General features: G+C 48.4%; 1 protein-coding gene and 1 long non-coding RNA gene across 2 annotated transcripts in view; one reads left to right on the forward strand and one right to left on the reverse strand.

Annotated features, from left to right (window-relative positions):
* UBR2 (ubiquitin protein ligase E3 component n-recognin 2) overlaps window positions 1-20,385 on the forward strand; it is a 141,507-nt gene that overhangs the window by 29,835 nt on the left and 91,287 nt on the right. Inside the window, 5 exon segments of the mRNA XM_040430376.1 lie at window positions 1,430-1,550; window positions 1,889-1,996; window positions 2,090-2,178; window positions 6,907-7,005; window positions 11,269-11,432. Coding sequence (XP_040286310.1) covers window positions 1,430-1,550; window positions 1,889-1,996; window positions 2,090-2,178; window positions 6,907-7,005; window positions 11,269-11,432 — 581 coding nt within the window.
* LOC120999472 lies at window positions 986-19,678 on the reverse strand. Its single transcript, XR_005778534.1, has 3 exons — window positions 19,665-19,678; window positions 5,075-5,078; window positions 986-1,105 (listed from the first exon to the last, which is right to left on the reverse strand). It is a non-coding gene; the product is annotated as an uncharacterized LOC120999472 (long non-coding RNA).

A 20,385-nucleotide genomic window follows, 5' to 3' on the forward strand; every position in this document is an offset into this window, starting at 1 on the left:
CCCCCACACAGTAGAACGTCTCCTTGTGGCTGCCCCCACACAGTAGAACGTCTCCTTGTGGCTGCCCCCACACAGTAGAACGTCTCCTTGTGGCTGCCCCCACACAGTAGAACGTCTCCTTGTGGCTGCCCCCACACAGTAGAACGTCTCCTTGTGGCTGCCCCCACACAGTAGAACGTCTCCTTGTGGCTGCCCCCACACAGTAGAACGTCTCCTTGTGGCTGCCCCCACACAGTAGAACGTCTCCTTGTGGCTGCCCCCACACAGTAGAACGTCTCCTTGTGGCTGCCCCCACACAGTAGAACGTCTCCTTGTGGCTGCCCCCACACAGTAGAACGTCTCCTTGTGGCTGCCCCACACACAGTAGAACGTCTCCTTGTGGCTGCCCCCACACAGTAGAACGTCTCCTTGTGGCTGCCCCACACACAGTAGAACGTCTCCTTGTGGCTGCCCCCACACAGTAGAACGTCTCCTTGTGGCTGCCCCCACACAGTAGAACGTCTCCTTGTGGCTGCCCCACACACAGTAGAACGTCTCCTTGTGGCTGCCCCCACACAGTAGAACGTCTCCTTGTGGCTGCCCCCACACAGTAGAACGTCTCCTTACGGCTGCCCCCACACAGTAGAACGTCTTTTTTTAGTTTCTGGGGTCGTGCATGCGGCATATGTGCCAGTTTACTCTGCTACCCCATTCATTTCTGTGCTAGCACCGCTAGAAATGATGGCACAAGGGGGGAGAGACAATGGCACAAGGGGGAGGGGCAGAGGAGCTGAAGGCACCCGGGTGGGGGGAGAGGAGCTGATGCACTTGGGCTGATGGCAGGGGGTCTGATGAGTTTTTATGAAGGAAAATAGTCTATTAATTCATTTTTTCTTATTAGAGTACTTGATTAATCGTGAAAAATAATCGTTTGCTGCAGCCCTAGTCATAATTAATTCACAAAGTTATTACACAAAGTCTTGCAAGACTTCGCGAAGTAATAACGTCGGCTCAACAGAGCCAATACATTCTAATACTGTACGGAGCTCCCGCTCCGTACAGTATTGCAACAAAGTTTTATACGAATCTACTTCGGATGAAGCATCCGAAGTCGATTCGCTCATCCCTAGTGGCCGTGCTTGCACACTGTAAGAAAAAATGCCAGCCTCTCTGGTGGCCGGGACCGTGGGAGCTCACGTAGGCTGGTACTTTTTCTATAGTGTTCAAGCATAGCCATGCTGCTGGCCTGCAGGGTGGTCGTAACCATGGAAACTTTCTCTGCATAATAAATGCTATTTGCTGAAGTGGTAAGACCCCTTTAAATGATAGGAATTGTTCCAGTACTACAACTAAGCAGTATTAGGATAGTCAGAAGAATTTTTGTCTTTGTTCAATGTTCTTTTGTTACCACCTTTTTGATGTTACTGACCTGGTCCTGTCTTCTTTGTAGAGAAACACCAGTCGTCAGACGAAGCCTCTTAAGGTTCAAGTCATGCATTCAGCTATTGTGGCCCACCAGACATTTGGACTCAGAATCCTCAGCTGGCTTGGTCAAATAATTGGTTACTCAGGTAAAGTAATAGTTATTGCATCTCATTTACAAATCTACTGAAAATCTGCTCTGTATTACAGCAGGTATATAGATGACAGGCATTCTGAGGGTGCAGTGTTTGGGATCCATGTGACACCTATAGTAGAACTTTTGTGTGTTCACACATCCTCTTTGCAGCATATTTGCTGAGATTTGTACAAAATTTTAACAAAAAAAGTGTGCAACTAAATAACTCCACAACCTACCATATATAAATACACCTGAACTCGCCAAGTCAAAAACAGAACTTAGTTGTTCATCACTGAATATCCTAAAGGAAGAATCCTAATCTTTATGCTTTATTTCTCATCTTTTCAGATGGATTAAGACGAATTCTGTGTCGAGTCGGTTTGCAGGAGGGCCCAAATGGTGAAAACTCCTCTTTAGTGGACAAACTAATGCTATACGATTCCATCCTGTGGAAAGGTACAAGAATTTATCATCAATGTCAGATGTGAGATTTGTATTTTTTTTTTTTTGCGCTCTTGTGACCGATGGACATTTTCTGTTCCTTCCTAGGTGCAAGAATCTGCTACCACCAGCTGTTCATGAGCAGTTTACTGATGGACCTCAAATACAAGAAGCTTTTTGCCATCCGTTTTGCGAAAGTAAGTTGCTAACTCCCTACCTTCAATTCTACACTGTATTTATCAAGATATTGCCAAATACAAAAAGAGGCCTTGTCCCATCTTACACTCCGGCATATATACATATATTATATATACACTGCTCAAAAAAAATAAAGGGAACACAAAAATAACACATCCTAGATCTGAGTTAATTAAATATTCTTCTGAAATACTTTGTTCTTTACATAGTTAAATGTGCTGACAACAAAATCACACAAAAATTAAAAAATGGAAATCAAATTTTTCAACCCATGGAGGTCTGGATTTGGAGTCACACTCAAAATTAAAGTGGAAAAACACACTACAGGCTGATCCAACTTTGATGTAATGTCCTTAAAACAAGTCAAAATGAGGCTCAGTAGTGTGTGTGGCCTCCACGTGCCTGTATGACCTCCGTACAATGCCTGTGCATGCTCCTGATGAGGTGGCGGACGGTCTCCTGAGGGATCTCCTCCCAGACCGGGACTAAAGCATCTGCCAACTCCTGGACAGTCTGTGGTGGTGTGGTGGATAGAGCGAGACATGATGTCCCAGATGTGCTCAATTGGATTCAGGTCTGGGGAATGGGCGGGCCAGTCCATAGCATCAATGCCTTCGTCTTACAGGAACTGCTGACACACTCCAGCCACATGAGGTCTAGCATTGTCTTGCATTAGGAGGAACCCAGGGCCAACCGCACCAGCATATGGTCTCACAAGGGGTCTGAGGATCTCATCTCGGTACCTAATGGCAGTCAGGCTACCTCTGGCGAGCACATGGAGGGCTGTGCGGCCCTCCAAAGAAATGCCACCCCACACCATTACTGACCCAATGCCAAACCGGTCATGTTGCAGGCAGCAGAACGTTCTCCACGGCATCTCCAGACTCTGTCACGTCTGTCACATGTGCTCAGTGTGAACCTGCTTTCATCTGTGAAGAGCACAGGGCGCCAGTGGCGAATTTGCCAATCTTGGTGTTCTCTGGCAAATTCCAAACGTCCTGCACGGTGTTGGGCTGTAAGCACAACCCCCACCTGTGGACGTCGGGACCTCATATGACCCTCATGGAGTCTGTTTCTGACCGTTTGATCAGACACATGCACATTTGTGGCCTGCTGGAGGTCATTTTGCAGGGCTCTGGCAGTGCTCCTCCTGTTCCTCCTTGCACAAAGGCGGAGGTAGCGGTCCTGCTGCTGGGTTGTTGCCCTCCTACAGCCTCCTCCACGTTTCCTGATGTACTGGCCTGTCTCCTGGTAGCGCCTCCATGCTCTGGACACTACGCTGACAGACACAGCAAACCTTCTTGCCACAGCTCGCATTGATGTGCCATCCTGGATAAGCGGCACTACCTGAGCCACTTGTGTGGGTTGTAGACTCCGTCTCATGCTACCACTAGAGTGAAAGCACCGCCAGCATTCAAAAGTGACCAAAACATCAGCCAGGAAGCAGAGGAACTGAGAAGTGGTCTGTGGTCACCACCTGCAGAACCACTCCTTTATTGTGGGTGTCTTGCTAATTGCCTATAATTTCCACCTGTTGTCTTTCCCATTTTCACAACAGCATGTGAAATTGATTGTCACTCAGTGTTGCTTCCTAAGTGGACAGTTTGATTTCACAGAAGTGTGATTGACTTGGAGTTACATTGTGTTGTTTAAGTGTTCCCTTTATTTTTTTGAGCAGTGTGTGTGTATAATTTATTTTTCTTTTCTTTTTTTTTTTTTTCTGTGTAGGCTGCACTAAAAACATAGAAAACAATAAATTTGTGATGATTTTTCCATAGTCTGCTTCGGCGGTCTTAGTAGTTTAGATAGGAAGGATAGAGCCACAGACGGCACCTTTCCTCCTGTCAGTATGACAGAAACCACAGCTCAATCGGACAGACCACATTCGGGTCAGTCATGTATACCTGGTATCAGGTGTTTGAGGGGTCTGACAGTGTTGTGGCTTTCTTTATAATTGCCAGTGGGATTGTAGCCTTACTGTGTTAATTGTAAAGCAAGAAGTAAATAATAAAATTATACCAACTGGTAATTAAAAATGGCGGGATCAAATTATTAATTTAAAGGGGTTGTCTCATCTGAGACAATAGGGGCGTATCACTATGATATACCCCCCATTGTCTGATAGGTGCGGATCTCACCTCTGTGACCCACACCTATTTCAAGAACGGAACAGGCCAAAGTGGTGGCTGGAGGACTCCGGTCTGACCACCACTAAGTGCTTTCCCCATAGAAGTGAATGGGATCGCACCGCGCATGACCGGCCACCCCTCCCATTCACTTCAATGGGCCCAACGTAAATAGCCGAGCCAGTGCTCAGTTATTTTCTGTGGCCCCATCCAAATGAATGGAGGGCGGCTGCACATGCACTTTCGGGACTCCATTTAGGAGATAGGTGAAGGTCCCACCGCTGGGACCCGCTACTATCAGACAATGGGGGGTGTATCCTAGTGATATGCCCCCATTGTCTCAGAAGAGACCACCCCTTTTAGGGTCAGTTCACACGGCTGATTTTAATTTTTTTAACCGCGTCAAACGCTTGTAAATAGCCTAACATTAATTTGCATGAGTCAGCACTTTTATAAACTTTAAAAAAATAAGTGTGCAAAAAATAAATAAATAAGCAGCATGCCTTATCTTGGGGCAGAATAATGGAAAGTAGAAATGCAATGTGCCAAAAACACTTGAGGGGGAAAAAAGGGGAGAGTAGTTTTATTTGTTTTGGTACATAAAAGGGCAATTCTGGATATGTTTACAAAAAATTTTCATTAAAAGGTTTCATTTCTGCGTACTTTAATCTGATTTTTGGAGCTCATAGCGAACATACAGATGTGCTCTTATGTTATCCAAAATAGCTCCTGGGATGAAGGGTCGAGTTTCTATGGTTGGCATAGAAACCAACCTGTGGATTCTAAAAATAAAAAAATTAAAACAATCTGCCTAAAAAAAGCGTCAAAAAAAATGTGCATAATTTTGAGGCGTAAAAATCAGATTGATTTTCAAAATCCACATGTAAAAAATCAGCATTGAATCCAGTCATGTGAACTCACCCTAAAAGAGTTTTTAGGGGAGAAAAAAAAAAAAAAGGCAATGTATAAAATAAAAAAGTAGTATTACTCACCTCTACCGAATCACTGCCGTTCACACACTTCTCCAGTCCCTCCTGCTCTCCACTTTTTGTCTCAGCTCAATATACAATTCCGTTCAACCAACACAGGCCCTAGCTGCGACCTCCGCCATAAAGGATTTGTCTGAGTTATGAAAAAAATTATATATAGCACTGTAAATCTGATGGTCAGCAATATATAACTAAGCTAAGCAAGTTTTCAGCAACCAAATATCTATTTTCTCATTTCCCTCTTCTGCCCCTTTGTTTACCTACAATAACATCAATCTCTGCCCCTCCCCCCTGCTCTGCAAAGGGAGTGAATACAAGTGCTGCTCTGAGTGACATGTCTGCCTGCTGGGAGACTCAGCAGCATGTTGTTTGTGTAGGACTACAAGTCCCAGCTGTATAATGACACTGCTGATACACACAGGATTTTCCCCCTACCTGTTCCTGTGCAATGCTCTGCAGAACTCCTCTGTCAGCTCCTGTGCCCAGCATTTGTTTCCTCACTGCCTGCAGCTACTCAGTAAAGCCTTCAGTCCTGAGTCTGTGCAGCTGAAGGGGTTAAGCATCCAGGGAGAGAGCAGGGGGGCGTGGCCAGCACAGTGACGCCTTGTGTACAGACTCATATCTGATCTCTCAGGCTTGTGCACGAAACATAATCAGAGCAGGGAGAGAAGCTGACATCACAGGTCATGTGACCGTCGGTGAAATCTGAGAGGAGCAACTACAGATGCAGTAAGTGCATGGTAAAGCTGTTACATTTGCCTAGTTAGAAACCTACAAAGAACAAAAAAATAACTGACAGTGATTTACGGAGCAGTCCTTTTTGGGCTTCTCTGGCATGTCCTGTGGGAGTAATGGTGGTGTCTCGCTGGAGGTGAATAATGCTGCTTTTAAATTTTTTTAGACAATGGCCCCCTTTTAGTTAAAAAAATAATAATAATAATTTCTCCCCAGAAAACCTCTGCCATCTTATAAAATGTCGGCTTATCATTAGGATATGCCCTCACTTTGATTGATGGTGGTTCTTTTTCTAGGATCCCTACGACCCTAAGAATGATTTGTCACTGCTTCCCCTTTCTGAGGTCTCCATCCAGCGGTGCACTTTGGTGGCTGGGGCACAACTTCAAAGGGGAAGCAGCGTAGCACATCCTTCATTCTGAGTCGTTCGGACCCCAGAGGCCGGGCCACCATCCCTGATTTTTATGCAGAAGTTTGTTCTCAGCTTAGCTTTGTGTTAAAAGTTGCTTAAAAGTCTCATAGCATTTTCATGCTTTGAGGCAAGGGTCTGTGAAGAGGCGTGAGGTACAGCAGATACAGCCATGTATTGCACTGATTTACTGGATGGGGGGCGGCATTCCCATTTCGCCCCTTCGTCTTTTAAAGCTCTTTAAGACTACCATGAGAGGCCAGTGTGGATTAGAGGTGAATTTCCCCCTTGTTGTTTAGAATTACCAGCAGTTGCAGAGAGATTTTATGGACGATGATCACGAGCGAGCAGTGTCCGTGGCTGCTCTGTCTGTGCAGCTCTTCACTGTACCCACAATGGTGAGTAAATGCCCGTTGTTTTTGAACTGATAGATGCCACCCCTTGTCTTTCTCACCTTCCTCTCACTAGAACTATGAGCGATTGCAGAGTGATTATGTCAAAGATGACCACGACAGCGAATTCTCAATCATTGACCTTTCGGTACAGATAATCACAGTGCCATCACTTGTAAGTATCAGTCTTACAGTACATAGCCAGACACACACCTTCCATCATCTAGTAAGTATTAATACCACAGACATGTTTATCCATTAAACCTGCACATTTCAGCATTCAATGTGTTTGTTTTATTCCTTCTCCAGTTTTGTATTTTCTCCTGTATGATTGTGTTATTTTACTAATGTAACCGTGAACATATACCGAAAATGTCACATTTCAGAATATATTTTTTTTGTTAAAATGGTTTGTCCAGCCACTAAATTAAAATTATAAATAAATCATCTCTGATTGGCATGAAACGATAAAATAAGGAATACTCACCTCAGGCTGCTTTCACATTTGTGTTTTACATTTTCCGGTATAGAAATCAGTCATAGGTTCTCAGTATAGGATAAGAACAGAACGGAGTCCACCAGAATGGATTCCGTTCCGTTTGGTTGCGTTCCCATACCGGAGAGCAAACCGCAGAATGCTGCAGTTTTCTTTCCGTCATGGGATGCAGAGCAAAACCGGCATGACCCACAATGGAAGTCAGTGACTTTCAATGGTGTTCATGACAGATCCGTCATTGCTATTTTAAAGATAATACAACCGGATGCGTTCATAACGGATGTAGATGGTTGTATTATCAGTAACGGAAGCGTCTTTGCTGATCCCTGCTGGATCAGGCAAAAACGCGAGTGTGAAAGTAGCCTTACCATCCACCTCTCCTGCTCTGACATTTACTAGATCTCTGCCCGTCTTGACATATAGGAAATGTCCGCTTAGCCATTTATGACTCAGAGTGGTCACTCACCAGTGGTTGACTGAGCAAGCATTTCCTGTGTGTCGAGATGGGGCCAGGAAGTTTAGACCAGCAGGGACCCAATAAGTGTCAGACCGGGAGAGGAGGGCCCATTTAAAGTTGGGCATCCTTCCGCAGCCTTCTTTCAGCTTTCCCTAGGCCAAGTGATGACATGTTCATTGAAATGAATGGGAGTGAGCTGCAATACCATGCACCACTATACAATGTACGGCGCTGTGCTTGGTGAGCAGGGAGAAGGCACCGGCACTTACAGGAGTACTGGTGCCTTCTTGAACAGCTAATCGTCAGGGGTCCCGGGTGTCAGTCCCCCACCGATCAGATACTGATGGCCTGTTCAGAGGATAGGTCATCAGTATTTGTCTCGGAAAACCCTTTTAACCCCTTAAAGGGGTTGTCCGGGTTCAGAGCTGAACCCGGACATACCCTTATTTTGACACAGGCAGCACCCCTGATGTTGGCATCGGAGCATCTCATGCTCCGATGCGCTCACTTGCCCTGTGCTTGATCGCGCAGGGCACAGGCTCTTTTGTTTACAGTAACACACTGCCGGGCGGAAGCTTCCGCCCAGCGGTGTGTTCGATGACGTCACCGGCTCGGTTGGGCTATCTTTAGCGCTGCCCTAGCTGTTTTCCTGGCAGCCCCATGAAGAGCCCGATACGTCACCGGAAGTCTTGAAAATGCCTTTGCCCTGCGCAATTTAGCACAGGGCAAAGGAGAGCATCGGAGCATGAACTGCTCCGATGCTCATGTCAGGGGGGCTGCCTGGGTGAAAATGGTCATATGTCTGGGTTCAGCTCTGAACCCGGACAACCCCTTTAAGTATCGGGCCCATTTTTTGTTTTGCATTTTTGTTTTTCTTGTCCCCACGTTCCAATAGCCGTAACTTTTTCTTAAAAATTTTCCGTTCATATGAGGGCTTATTTTATTTTTTGTGGGATAAGTTGTATTTTTTAAGGGCACCATTTAAATAAAAACCTTTGAAACAATGCAAAGGTTTAAAAAATTAAGAAAAAATGTAAAGTTTAAATCGCCCCCTTTCCAAATTTTACATATAAAAATATATTAACAATAAAAAAATTAAATTTTGAACTATTAAAACATAAAAAAAAAATGAAAACCACACAATTCACCATTTTTTGTTTAGTCCCCTTGATCCCCCCCCCCCCCCCCAAAAATTAAAAAAGTTGAATAACAGTAATACAAAGGTCACAAAAACCAAAACCAAGCCTCACTCAGCTCTCTAGACCGAAATATAAAAAAGTTATGGCTGTCAGAAAATGTCGATGCAAATAATTTTTTTTTGCTTTTACAGTAATAACTTTTAAGCCCCTTAGGAAGCTAGAACCTGGGATTTTTTGATCCCTTGTCCTATTCACGCTAATAGAGATCTGTTTGGGTGAATAGAATTTTAGACTCTCCCTGCTAAGCTGTGCTTTGTGCACAGTTCAGCAGGAAGCTTACCATGGTAGATCTGGGAAGCTTCAGAAGCATCCAGGCTGCCATGGTAACTGATCTGGTTCCCGCAATTTCACTGTGGGGGCTCATATCGGAAGGCAGAGGGAGCTGCATCCCTCTGCCTTGCCTCACAGATCTCGGCATTTGAGGGGTTAAAAGACGGCTGTCGGCACGATCGCCGTTCCCAGTCATCGCGGCCAAGTGTCTGCTGTATGATACAGCCAGCTCCCACCCGGTATGGAGCTGCTCACTGCAGCAGCCTACTCCATACATTGCCTCAACCACCGTGACATACTGGTATGTCTCAGTGGTTGAAAGGGTTAATGAGGATTATCATGGTGACAGCCCTTTTAGAGCATTGGTTAGATGCCCTAATTGAAGCAAATTACCTTTCTTGCTAAAATACCATGGATGCGGCCATGTTATCCCTCTTAGGGTCCATTCACACATCCACAAGTGTTTTGCAGTCCGCAAATTGCAAAACATGGACACCGGCCATGTGTGTTCCGCATTTTGAGGATCTCACATGGCCGGCACTATGATAGAAATGCCTTCTTGTCCGTGGCTGTGGACAAGAATAGGACATACTCTTATCTTTTTTGCTGGTCCGCGGAACGAAACTACAGATCCGGACAGCACACGGTGTGTCATCCGCATCTTTTGCGGCTCCATTGAAATGAATGGGTCCGCACCGGTTCTGCAAAATTGTGGAATGGATGCAGATCCATTCATGCAGACTTGTGAATGGACGCTTAGACTGAGAGTGCTTTTGCATCCTTTTTTCCAATGTATATGTAAGCCAGTAAGGCCATACTCTGTGACTGTTGCTTTCTTATGGTGCCCTAAGGCCTCATGCCCACGAATGTATTTTCTTTCTGTGTCTGTTCAGTTTTTTTTGCAAACCGTATACTGAACCATTCATTTCAGTTGGTCCACAAAAAAACGGAAGGTAAATGTGCATTCCATGTCCGTATTTCCATTCCGCAAAAAATAGAACATGCCCTATTATTGTCCGCATTACCGACCAGGATAGGACTGTTCTTTCAGGGGTCAGCTGTTCTGTTCCGCAAAATACGGAATGCACACGGATGTCATCCGGTTTTTTTGCGGATCCGTTTTTTTGAGAACCGCAAAATACATACGGTTGTGTGCATGAGGCCTAAATGAGGAAGTCACCATTTAGTAGTTGCACTACTACCTTTGGTCTCTTTCAGGACATCCCATAGATACTCTGATTTAAAGGAACCTAGTACGTGGATTACTAATACTAAACTGTTACCCCTTTATTCCTCTCTTAAGCAGCATTACTGTCCTCCTTGTACATAAAGGATTTGATGAGGTGTGGTGTTAATAAAACATATCCGGCAGTATGCCAAAAATTGGCGAATAGTCATCTGAGCAGGCTGCTGCGAGTGGTCCCACTGTCATCATCTTTATACTTGACTGATCATCTTAACACAAGAGGAGTTTATCAGCCAAAGGGGACAACTAATACGTTCACGGAAGCTAAGGGCTCATGCACACGACCGTGCCGTGTTTTGCGGATCTGCAAAACGCAGATGCTGGCTGTGTGCGTTCCGCAATTTATGGAACGGGTGGCCCATGATAGAAATTCCTATTCTAGTCTGCAATGTAGACAAGAATAGGACATGTTCTATTTTTTTTTTTTTTGCGGGGCCACAGAACAGAGCAACGGATGCGGACAGCACACGCATTGAAGTGAATGGGTCCGACCCAGACCCAAACAATGGTCGTGTTTATGAGCCCTATGGGGGGAGTTACTTCTCGCACACCGAAAACATACTGATAGGTTGTTTCACCTTCTATGAACCAGACCCCAAGTGTGAGCCCCAGTGGGACAGGACTGATGTGAATGATAGTCTCTGTACAACGTTGCCGAATATGTTAGCGCAATATGCGCTTCAGAGGTTGCATTGCAGTCTCTGGCCATCCATTACTCCTCATAGCTTACTATATCACACATGAAAATCAGCCATTTTTTTCTGGTCTAGGCTCGGATGTTGATCACGGAAGAAAATCTGATGACAACAATAATAAAGACGTTCATGGATCATTTGCGGCATCGGGATATCCAGGGCAGGTTTCAGTTTGAGCGATACACAGCCGTGCAGGCGTTCAAGTTTAGGAGAGTTCAGAGCCTGATTTTGGATCTAAAGTAAGTTCCCCAGCAATGGCTGCATTACTTTTCATGTACATACTGTATATTGTGTACTCTGCCTAATAACTATTTGATTTCAGTGAAGGCGGGTTTACACTGCACACTTGATTGTTGGGATGATTATTGGAATGATTATTGGGCCATGTAAAGGTGCCGCAGATCGCCCAATTAATGAGCAAAACGCTTGTTTATCGGCTGAAATCATCATCAATGTGGACACTTAAAATCATTGTTTCCGGGCAGCAGATTGTGCTGTGTAAACAGCGAACTGCTGCCCAGAAATAGTAGTCGTCGCTCGTGGAGGTGTTGGTAATGTAGCTCTTTAGCTCCACTGATGATCGCCCCATTCTCGAGAAGTAACGGTTCCTTCCGAATAAATGCCTGCTCAGTCGGCCCGTGTAAATGTGCCTTTATTGTTCATGTTGGGATGGTCCTCGGGTTACTGTATTGTTTTTTTGATTGGTTGGCAGGTAGTATGGTTTGCGGAGAACCTGCTTTTCTACTGGTTTACTATTCTAGATCAGACATTGTATTAAATTCCGAGAAAATCACAGCAGAAGCCGCTACAGAGTGAGGAATGGCAAATAAAAGCTAAAATAAACATTTTATACGTGTTTCGCCATCTCTGGTTACAGTTGACGTACTCCTGCACAAAACTAGGAAAAACTTTGTTGTGTTTTTCACAACTGTTATGCTCTTTTTCTTTCTTCCTTTTTGCTTCTTTATTTTCATAAAAATATACCTAATAAAAATTGTCTGATTAAGGCCTCATGCACACTGCCGTTGTTTTGGTCCGCATCAGAGCTGCCGTTTTGGCGGCTCGGATGCGGACCCATTCATGTCAGTGGAGCCGCAAAAGATGCGGACAGCACTCCGTGGGCTGTCCGCATCCGTTGCTCCGTTCCGTGGCCCCGCAAAAAAAATATAACCTGTCCTATTTTTGTCCGCGCTTTGCGGGCAAACAGGTACAGAGCAGCCACAGAGAAACTTTCTTGGAGCATCCTGGTAAACCATACAGTGTTGCCGACGATTGTTTTGTAACAGGTGTTGGAAAGTAATCTCCCTTTCTCTTGAATGCATTGGGGGCCACTGCACCATGGGTATATGCCCGGCTGACACTAGGAGGCTGACACTAGAAGTAAAAAGTGTTGGCTCCTCCTATCTGGGCTACACCCACTGCAGATGCAGGAGCAAACCAGTTTTTTTCTAGTGTCTATAGGAGGCAGACACGACCTGCTTTTTTCCTGCAGGTCTTGCTGCTATTTTGTGGTTTTATTTTTTCTTCATGTTTATTTTTTTCTTCTTTGTGCAGGATTTTCTCCTGCTGCAGGTGGGTGCTCCATCGTGGGCTGCCACTTTAATTGCACCCCCTGCGGGCGCGTACTTCGGTACCGCTGGTCACCCAGTCCCCATTACTGCCTCTGCAGTGGCTTGCCAGCATTCCCATGGGGCCAGTGTTGAGTCTGCTGATGGGGTGACCCTGCTGCGCCTGAAGATGTCAGAGGGTAAGTACAGCTCTCTCCCCTCTCCCCCCTCTGGGCCACTGATCCCTTACTACCTTGGCAAGGGCTTCTGTTCATGGGGCTCCTGGTGTAGTTACTGAAGGGGACTCTTCCATTCAGGGACGCATGTAGCTGTACATAAGGGCCTGCAATCCTGCCTCTGGTCGGTTCCTCCTCTTTCTGGTGGTCTCCTGGGGCGTCGCGGCTCCCTCCGCTGGGGTCCACATTTTTCCAGCCCCCTCCCGGAGCTCCGGTCCGGCCGCTTCAACTAATTTAGTCCCTGGCTTTTCGGCCTGCTAGACTTGGCTCCGCCCCTTTTTTTTCTTTTCGGGCTTCGGCTTGACTCCTTCTCTCACTGGGAGGGACCTCCTGCTTAGCTCTTATCACTGCTAAGGGTCCATTCACACGTCCGCAATTTGGTTCCGCATTTTGCAGAACGGAATTGCGGACCCATTCATTTCTATGGGGCAGCATGATGTGCTGCCCGGATCCGGAATTGCGGACCCGCACTTCTGGTCCGCAATTCCGTTCCCGAAAAAAATAGAACATGTCCTATTCTTGTCTGAAATGGCGGACAAGAATAGGCATATTCTATTAGTGCCGGCAATGTGCTTTCCGCAAAATGCGGAACGCACATTGCCGCTGTCCGTGTTTTGCGTATCCGTACCTATGTGATGTCTCCCTGGTCTCGTTTTCTGCCGCTCCTGGGGACACCTGACTCCTATTCTGTATCAGAGCAGAGTTCTACTTTATCTGCGGCCATGCAGGACCTCATTAAGGCGGTTAGAGACACTCTCCATGTGTAGGTGGGTACTCCCTCCTCTTCTCAGGACTCTGTGTCCTACCGCCGTTCCAAGCGTTCCGTGTTAGTTTTTCCTAACCACCCGGACCTCGACGTACTCCTGGCCAAGGAATGGCGTCAGCCTGATAGGCGCCTGCAGACCTCTAAGGGTTCGGACGCTCTGTTTCCTTTCAGTGCAGAGTCTGTGAACCTCTTGTCAGTCGCACCCCTGGTTGATCCTCAGGTGGCCCGTTTGGCCAAGGACACCACCCTTTCCTTGGCTGATGCGGCTTCCTTGTCGGATCCTGCTGACAAGAAGATTGATTCCTTGGCTAAGGCTGTTTTTGTAGCGGCAGGCTCCGCTGTTCAGCCTGCTTTTGCCGCCTCCTGGGTCGCCAAAGCCTGTGTGGTCTGGGCCAAGCAGCTCATCCGTTTGCTGTCGGATTCTGCTCCAGGTGAGGTTTCCATTCTTGCCTCTCAGCTTCTCCAGGCTTCCCGGTACCTATGTGATGTCTCCCTGGAATCGTCTAGCAGGGCGGCTGCTAACTCTGTGGCCATCCGCCATACGGTCTGGCTCCGTTCATGGGCTTCAGATGCAGCTTCCAAAAAGGCGCTGATCTCTCTCCCTTTTCAGGGTGAAAAGCTGTTTGGGAAACGCCTGGTGGAGCTTATTTCAGAAGCCACGGGAGGAAAAAGCTCCCTCCTCCCCCAGAACCGCCCTCGTCGCCCTCCCTTGGTGGCTTCAAGGTCCAAAAACCTTCGCTCCTTTCGGGACTCTTCCTCCCGCTCGGACAAGAAGTTGGGGGGGGCCTTCCTTCAAGGCCAGGCCTGCCTGGCATTCTCGCCCCAAGTCTTCAAAGCCCCAGTCTGCAAAAACCTCTTCTGCATGACTGCCCTCTACCACATGTGGGGGGCCGCTTGCTCTACTTTCAGGAGGTCCTGGAGATAGTCTCTTTCAGGTCGGTTTTTCATGTCGCGTCCCCCCAAGTCTCCCGTAAAGGCGGCAGATTTTTTCCGGGCCATTCATTCCCTTCAATCCCTCGGAGTGATCGTTCCAGTCCCCGATTCGGAACGCTTCCAGGGATTTTATTCAAATCTTTACGGTCCCCAAGAAGGACGGCTCCTTCCGCCCTATCCTGGATCTGAAGTCGCTCAACTGCCTTGTTGGGACCTGGCACTTCCGCATGGAGTCGCTCAGGTCGGTGATTGCCTCCCTGGAGGAGGGCGAATTTTTGTCGTTCCTGGACATACAGGACGCATACCTCCATATTCCCATTGCCGTGGCCCATCCGCGGTTCCTTCGCTTCGTGGTGGGTTCTCTGCATTTCCAGTTTGTGGCTCTGCCCTTTGGCTTAGCGTCCACCCAGAGGGTCTTCACAAAGGTACTGGCCCCTCTTATCGCTCTCCTCCACACTCGGGGGGGGTGGCAGTGATTCCCTACCTGGACGACCTGTTGGTGAAGGCTCCGTTCCTGGAGGACAACCTGGCCAGCCTCCGTATCACCCGGTCTTTCCTGTCTCAGTTCGGGTGGTTGGTCAACTAACCCAAGTCCTCCCTGGTTCCCCGCCAGAGAATGGATTTCCTGGGCATGACCTTAGACTCTCGCCTCTGTCGAGTGTTCCTTTCCCAGGTGGCTCTCCGAGATGCAGTGGTTCGCCTTCGCAAGCCGCCCCCTCTACCTCTTCGGACGTGCATGCAGGTTTTGGGCCAGATGGTTGCCTCTTTCGAGGCAATTCCCTTGCACAATTCCACTCCAGGCCTCTTCAGCTGGCGATCCTGTCCAGCTGGGACAAGTCCCAGCTGGGCCTCGACCATCTGGTTCGTCTTCCCCATCTCGTCCGCAAGGAGTTGTGCTGGTGGCTTCTACCTTGCACCTTATTGCTGGGCAAGTCCTTTCTTTCCCCTCGTTGGCGGGTGATCTCCCCCAGCGCCAGCCTGACTGGGTGGGGAGCCATCTTTGGGTCCCTGTCTGCTCAGGGCCTGTGGTCAGCAGCGGAATCCTCCCTGCACATCAATATTCTGGCGCTCAGGGCGATTTTTCTGGCTCTCTCTCATTGGACACACCTTCTCTCCGGTCTTCCGGTCCGAATCCAGACGGACAACTCCACTGCGGTGGCGTACCTGAATCATCAGGGGGGCACCAGAAGTGTGAGGGTCATGGAAGAGGCCTCACGCATACTTCGGTGGGCGGAGTCCTTGGTTCTGGTCCTCTCCGCAGTCCACATTCCCAGGGTTGACAATTGGGCAGCAGACTCACTCAGTCGCCAAAGCCCCGACCCGGGCGAATGATCCCTTCACCCAGAGGTGTTTCTTCGACACTCGTTTGGGCATGCTGGACATAGGCCTCTTCGCCTCCTGTCTCAACCACAAGGTACCGTGAGGTCCCGGGACCATCAAGCACTGGCCTCTAATGCTCTGGCTAGGGGTGGGCGATATAGGCGATATGCGATATAAATTTGGGCCACGATATGGATTTCCGCCGGAACGCGATATGATCGTGCTTTCTGCGCACACCATTTTCTCCTGAGCCGGCACAGTGAAGGAGGGAGCCCCTCCCTCCCTCCCTCCACACTGTGTGTGGCTGCCGCTGAACACCAATGAGGACAGAGTAGGAGGAGGAGGGGAGTGTGGCCACTGCGCCACCAATGAATGTGCCGGCCATATCCCACAGGGTCCCTCTCCTCCCCCCCATCATTGGTGGCAGTGGGCAGTTCCGATCGGAGTCCCAGCAGTGTAATGCTGGGGCTCCGATCGGTTACCATGGCAGCCAGGAGTCACGCTACTGAAGTCCTGGCTGCCATGGTATGTTAGTGAGCAGCATTATACTCACGTGCGACCGGCGGCCACGGCGCACGTGAGTATAATGCTGCTCACTAACATACCATGGCAGCAGGGACTTCAGTAGCGTGACTCCTGGCTGCCATGGTAACCGATCGGAGCCCCAGCATTACTCTGCTGGGACTCCGATCGGAACTGCCCACTGCCACCAATGATCGGAGCGGGACCCTGTGGCCACGGCCACCAATGATTAATACTGGGGAGGGAGGGGGCGCACTGCCCACTGCCACCAATGATGGGGGGGGGGGGGAGGAGGGGGACCCTGTGGCCACTGCCACCAATGATTAATACTGGGGAGGGTTACTGGTTTTTGAGTTACCAGAGGGGGGCGGATCAGAGGGAGAGGCTGGGGGGCACATGAAAGGGTTGGGGGGGCGGATGAGGGGCTGGGGGGCGGATGAGGGGCTGGGGGGCGGATGAGGGGCTGGGGGGCGGATGAGGGGCTGGGGGGCTGATGAGAGGCTGGGGGGCACATGAGAGGCTGGGGGGCACATGAGTCTGGCTGCCATGGTTAGTTCCCTGCTGTTGTGTGCACAAGGCAGCAGGGAGAGTGTAAAGTCCTATTCACCCTAATAGAGCTCTATTAGGGTGAATATGACAAGGGTTCTAGCCCTTAAGGAGGCTAATAGTTATTAAATAAAAAGTAAAAAAAAAAAAATTTAAACAACCCCCCACCCCCCTCCAATTTAGAAAACTATATATCGCATATCGCACATGCTTAAAATTATATCGCAATATAGATTTTAGGCCATATCGCCCACCCCTATCTCTGGCCCTTCCTTGGTCCCAGTTCAGTCACTTGTACCTCTTTATTCCCATTCCGCTCCTTCCCAGGGTTCTCAAGCACCTGAAGTTGGCCTGGGTTCCGGCGATTCTGGTGGCCCCGGACTGGCCTCGCCGAACATGGTACGCGGATCTTCTGTTCCTACTCGCAGACTCACCGTGGCGTCTCCCTCTACGTTCCGACCTCCTTTCCCAAGGTCCGCAACTCCACCCGAATTTAGCTGCATTTAACGGCGTGGCTGTTGAGGCCGCGGTACTGAGGTTCCGCGGTCTCTCGGAGTCTGTTATCCAGACTGTGCTCCACGCACGCAAGCCCCAGTCTTCCAGAATTTATCATCGTACCTGGAAGACTTATTTTTCCTGGTGTGAGGCTGCTCAGTTTCACCCCCTCTACCTTTCTGTTCCCAGAGTCTTGTCTTTCCTCCAGACGGGCTTTGACAAGGGACTTCGACTGGCCTCTCTCAAGGGTCAGATTTCGGCACTATCTGTTCTGTTCCAGAAACCCCTGGCTTCTTGCCGCTAAGTGAGAACCTTTCTGCTGGAAGTCGCTCACCTCGTTCTGCCTTTTCGTCCTCCTGTGGAACCGTGGGACTTGAACATTGTTCTGGACGCTCTTCAGGCCTCTCCCTTTGAGCCTTTACAGGATATTTCTTTCCTTTGTCTCGTTTAAGGTCGCCTTTCTTTTGGCGATTACTTCTATTCGCAGAGTTTCTGAACTTGCTGCGCTCTCTTGCAGATACCCATTGTTGGTGTTTCATCATGATAAGGTGGTTCTGGGTCCGGTCCCTTCCTTTCTCCCTAAGGTGGTGTCCTCATTCCACATTAATGAGGAGATTGTCCTTCCGTCCTTCTGTCCTCACCCCTCTCATCCTAGGGAGCGTTCTCTTCACCATTTGAATGTTGTTAGGGCTCTTCGCCTCTATCTTCGGTTGCCTGGGTCCTTCCGCCGGTCGGACTCCCTCTTTGTGGTCCCTAAAGGGGTCCTTGCAAGGGCCTGCAAGCTTCCAAGGCCACCATATCCCGTTGGATTAGGTCGGCAGTTAAGGAGGCCTATGTTGCGAAGGGTCGTGTTCCTCCCTTTTGGTTGACCGCTCATTCCACTAGGGCGGACGGGGCTTCTTGGGCGGTTAGACATCAGGCCTCAGCTTCCCAGGTCTGCAAGGCCACCACCTGGGCCTCTGTCCATACGTTTTCCAAATTTTATCACATCCACTCCTTGGCTTCTGCTGATGCCAGATTGGGTCGCAGGGTTCTGCAAGCAGCCATGAGTTAGTTGCATTGCATGGCTGCTCTGCCTTGTGGACTGCTTTAGGACTTCCCATGGTGCTTTGTCCCCCAATGCATTCAAGTGAAAACTGGATTTTTGTACTCACTGTAAAATCCTTTTCTCGTAGGATGCATTGGGGGTCACAGAGCCCACCCTCTGTCGCTAGTTTTTTCTGTTGGTCCTCTTTGGTTTAGGACTTGTTGGCTTATAGTTTTGTCTTGTGCTCCTACTGCTTTTCTACCTACTGGTTTGCTCCTGCATCTGCAGTGGGTATAGCCCAGATAGGAGGAGCCAACACTTTTTTACTTCTAATGTCAGCCTCCTAGTGGCAGCTGGGCATATACCCATGGTGCTGTGTCCCCCAATGCATCCTACGAGAAAAAGATTTTACGGTGAGTACGAAAATACAGTTTTTGTTTTATAAGCGTTTAACCTTTTGTTAAATTATTGGTTAATTTATCAGAATTGTAGACTCTGGTTGATCCCACCAGGGGAAAGTAAGTAAACATGCGGCTCTAAGGCTAATGAGGTATAGTTGTCATCCGTGTCATTGGGGGACACAGAGAGACCTTTGGTATAGCTGCTGCTCCTAGAAGGCGTACACTTTTACACCTCCAATCAGCTGTACCCATGATACAGGGATTAACCACGTAACAGTTCTGCCCGAGCACAGCTCGGGCAGAAGGTGAAGGGAGGGAGCAGCTTTAGCTGCTCATATCTCCGTATTGGTAGCAGCTAGAGACATGGGCCTGGTCTTCTTTTAAAGGCTGACAGTCAAAGCTTTCGTATCGGCTGTCACTACCGCTCGCAGTACTGCCGTGGTCTTCTCCAGGTTTCCCTAGGCCATGTGACATCTCGTTCATCAGTCACATGGCCTAAGCACAGATCAGCTCCATTGAAGTGAATGGGGCTGACCTGCAATACCAAGCACAGTCACTATACAATTTACAGCGCTGTGCTTGGTATGCTGAGAGAAGACCGTGATGCTACTATGAGTTCCGGGTTCCTTCTCAAACAGCGGTTGGGGTCCCGGTATCAGATCCCCACCGATAAGATACTGATGACCTATCCAGAGGATAGAAAAGTGTCAGAAAACGAGAAGATCATCTTGCCTACAATTTGTCCATCCCCTTGTCAAGCGAAGGAACATGCCCTATATTCCCTGGAGGTTGTGCAGGCAATACGCATTTACCTGTCCTCTACATCCTTGTTTCTGAGGTCATATTCTCTTTTTGTTATTCCCGATGCTCTTAGGAAGGGTCTGACGCCTCCAAATGAAATGTCTTTCAGTCGATCCGCCTTGAAGTTTCTGAGGCATATTTCTCTAAGGGCAAGGAGTCTCCCCTTTTGACGGCTTAATCTACCCTTTTCATAGGCGCCCCTTGGCCGATGCGTCACCAAGCATCTGCTTTTCAAGTGTGTTAAGCGGCTACCAGATCATCTCTACACATCTTTACCAAATTCTGTCGTGTGCACATCTTGGCATCCGCTGACGCAGCAGTGGGTAGCAAAGTTCTGCAGGCGGTGGTCTGCTAACCACACACAACTATTCAGAACACATTTTTCCCCACCGTGGGTACCGCTTTGGAACACCCTAAGGTCTCTCTGTGTCTCCCATTGACACGGATTAGAAAAATAGATTTTTGTCACTTGACATAATATTTTTCTCTGCCGTTCATTGGGACACAGCTCCCACCCTTTAATTTCTTCTGGCCTTTGGTTGACTAGTTTGGATTAGTCAGAGTTCTATGACCTGCTCGTTTGAGTTCGTTCTGTTCC

This window comes from Bufo bufo, chromosome 4 (assembly GCF_905171765.1).
Source record: "Bufo bufo chromosome 4, aBufBuf1.1, whole genome shotgun sequence".
Classification (NCBI taxonomy): domain Eukaryota; kingdom Metazoa; phylum Chordata; class Amphibia; order Anura; family Bufonidae; genus Bufo; species Bufo bufo.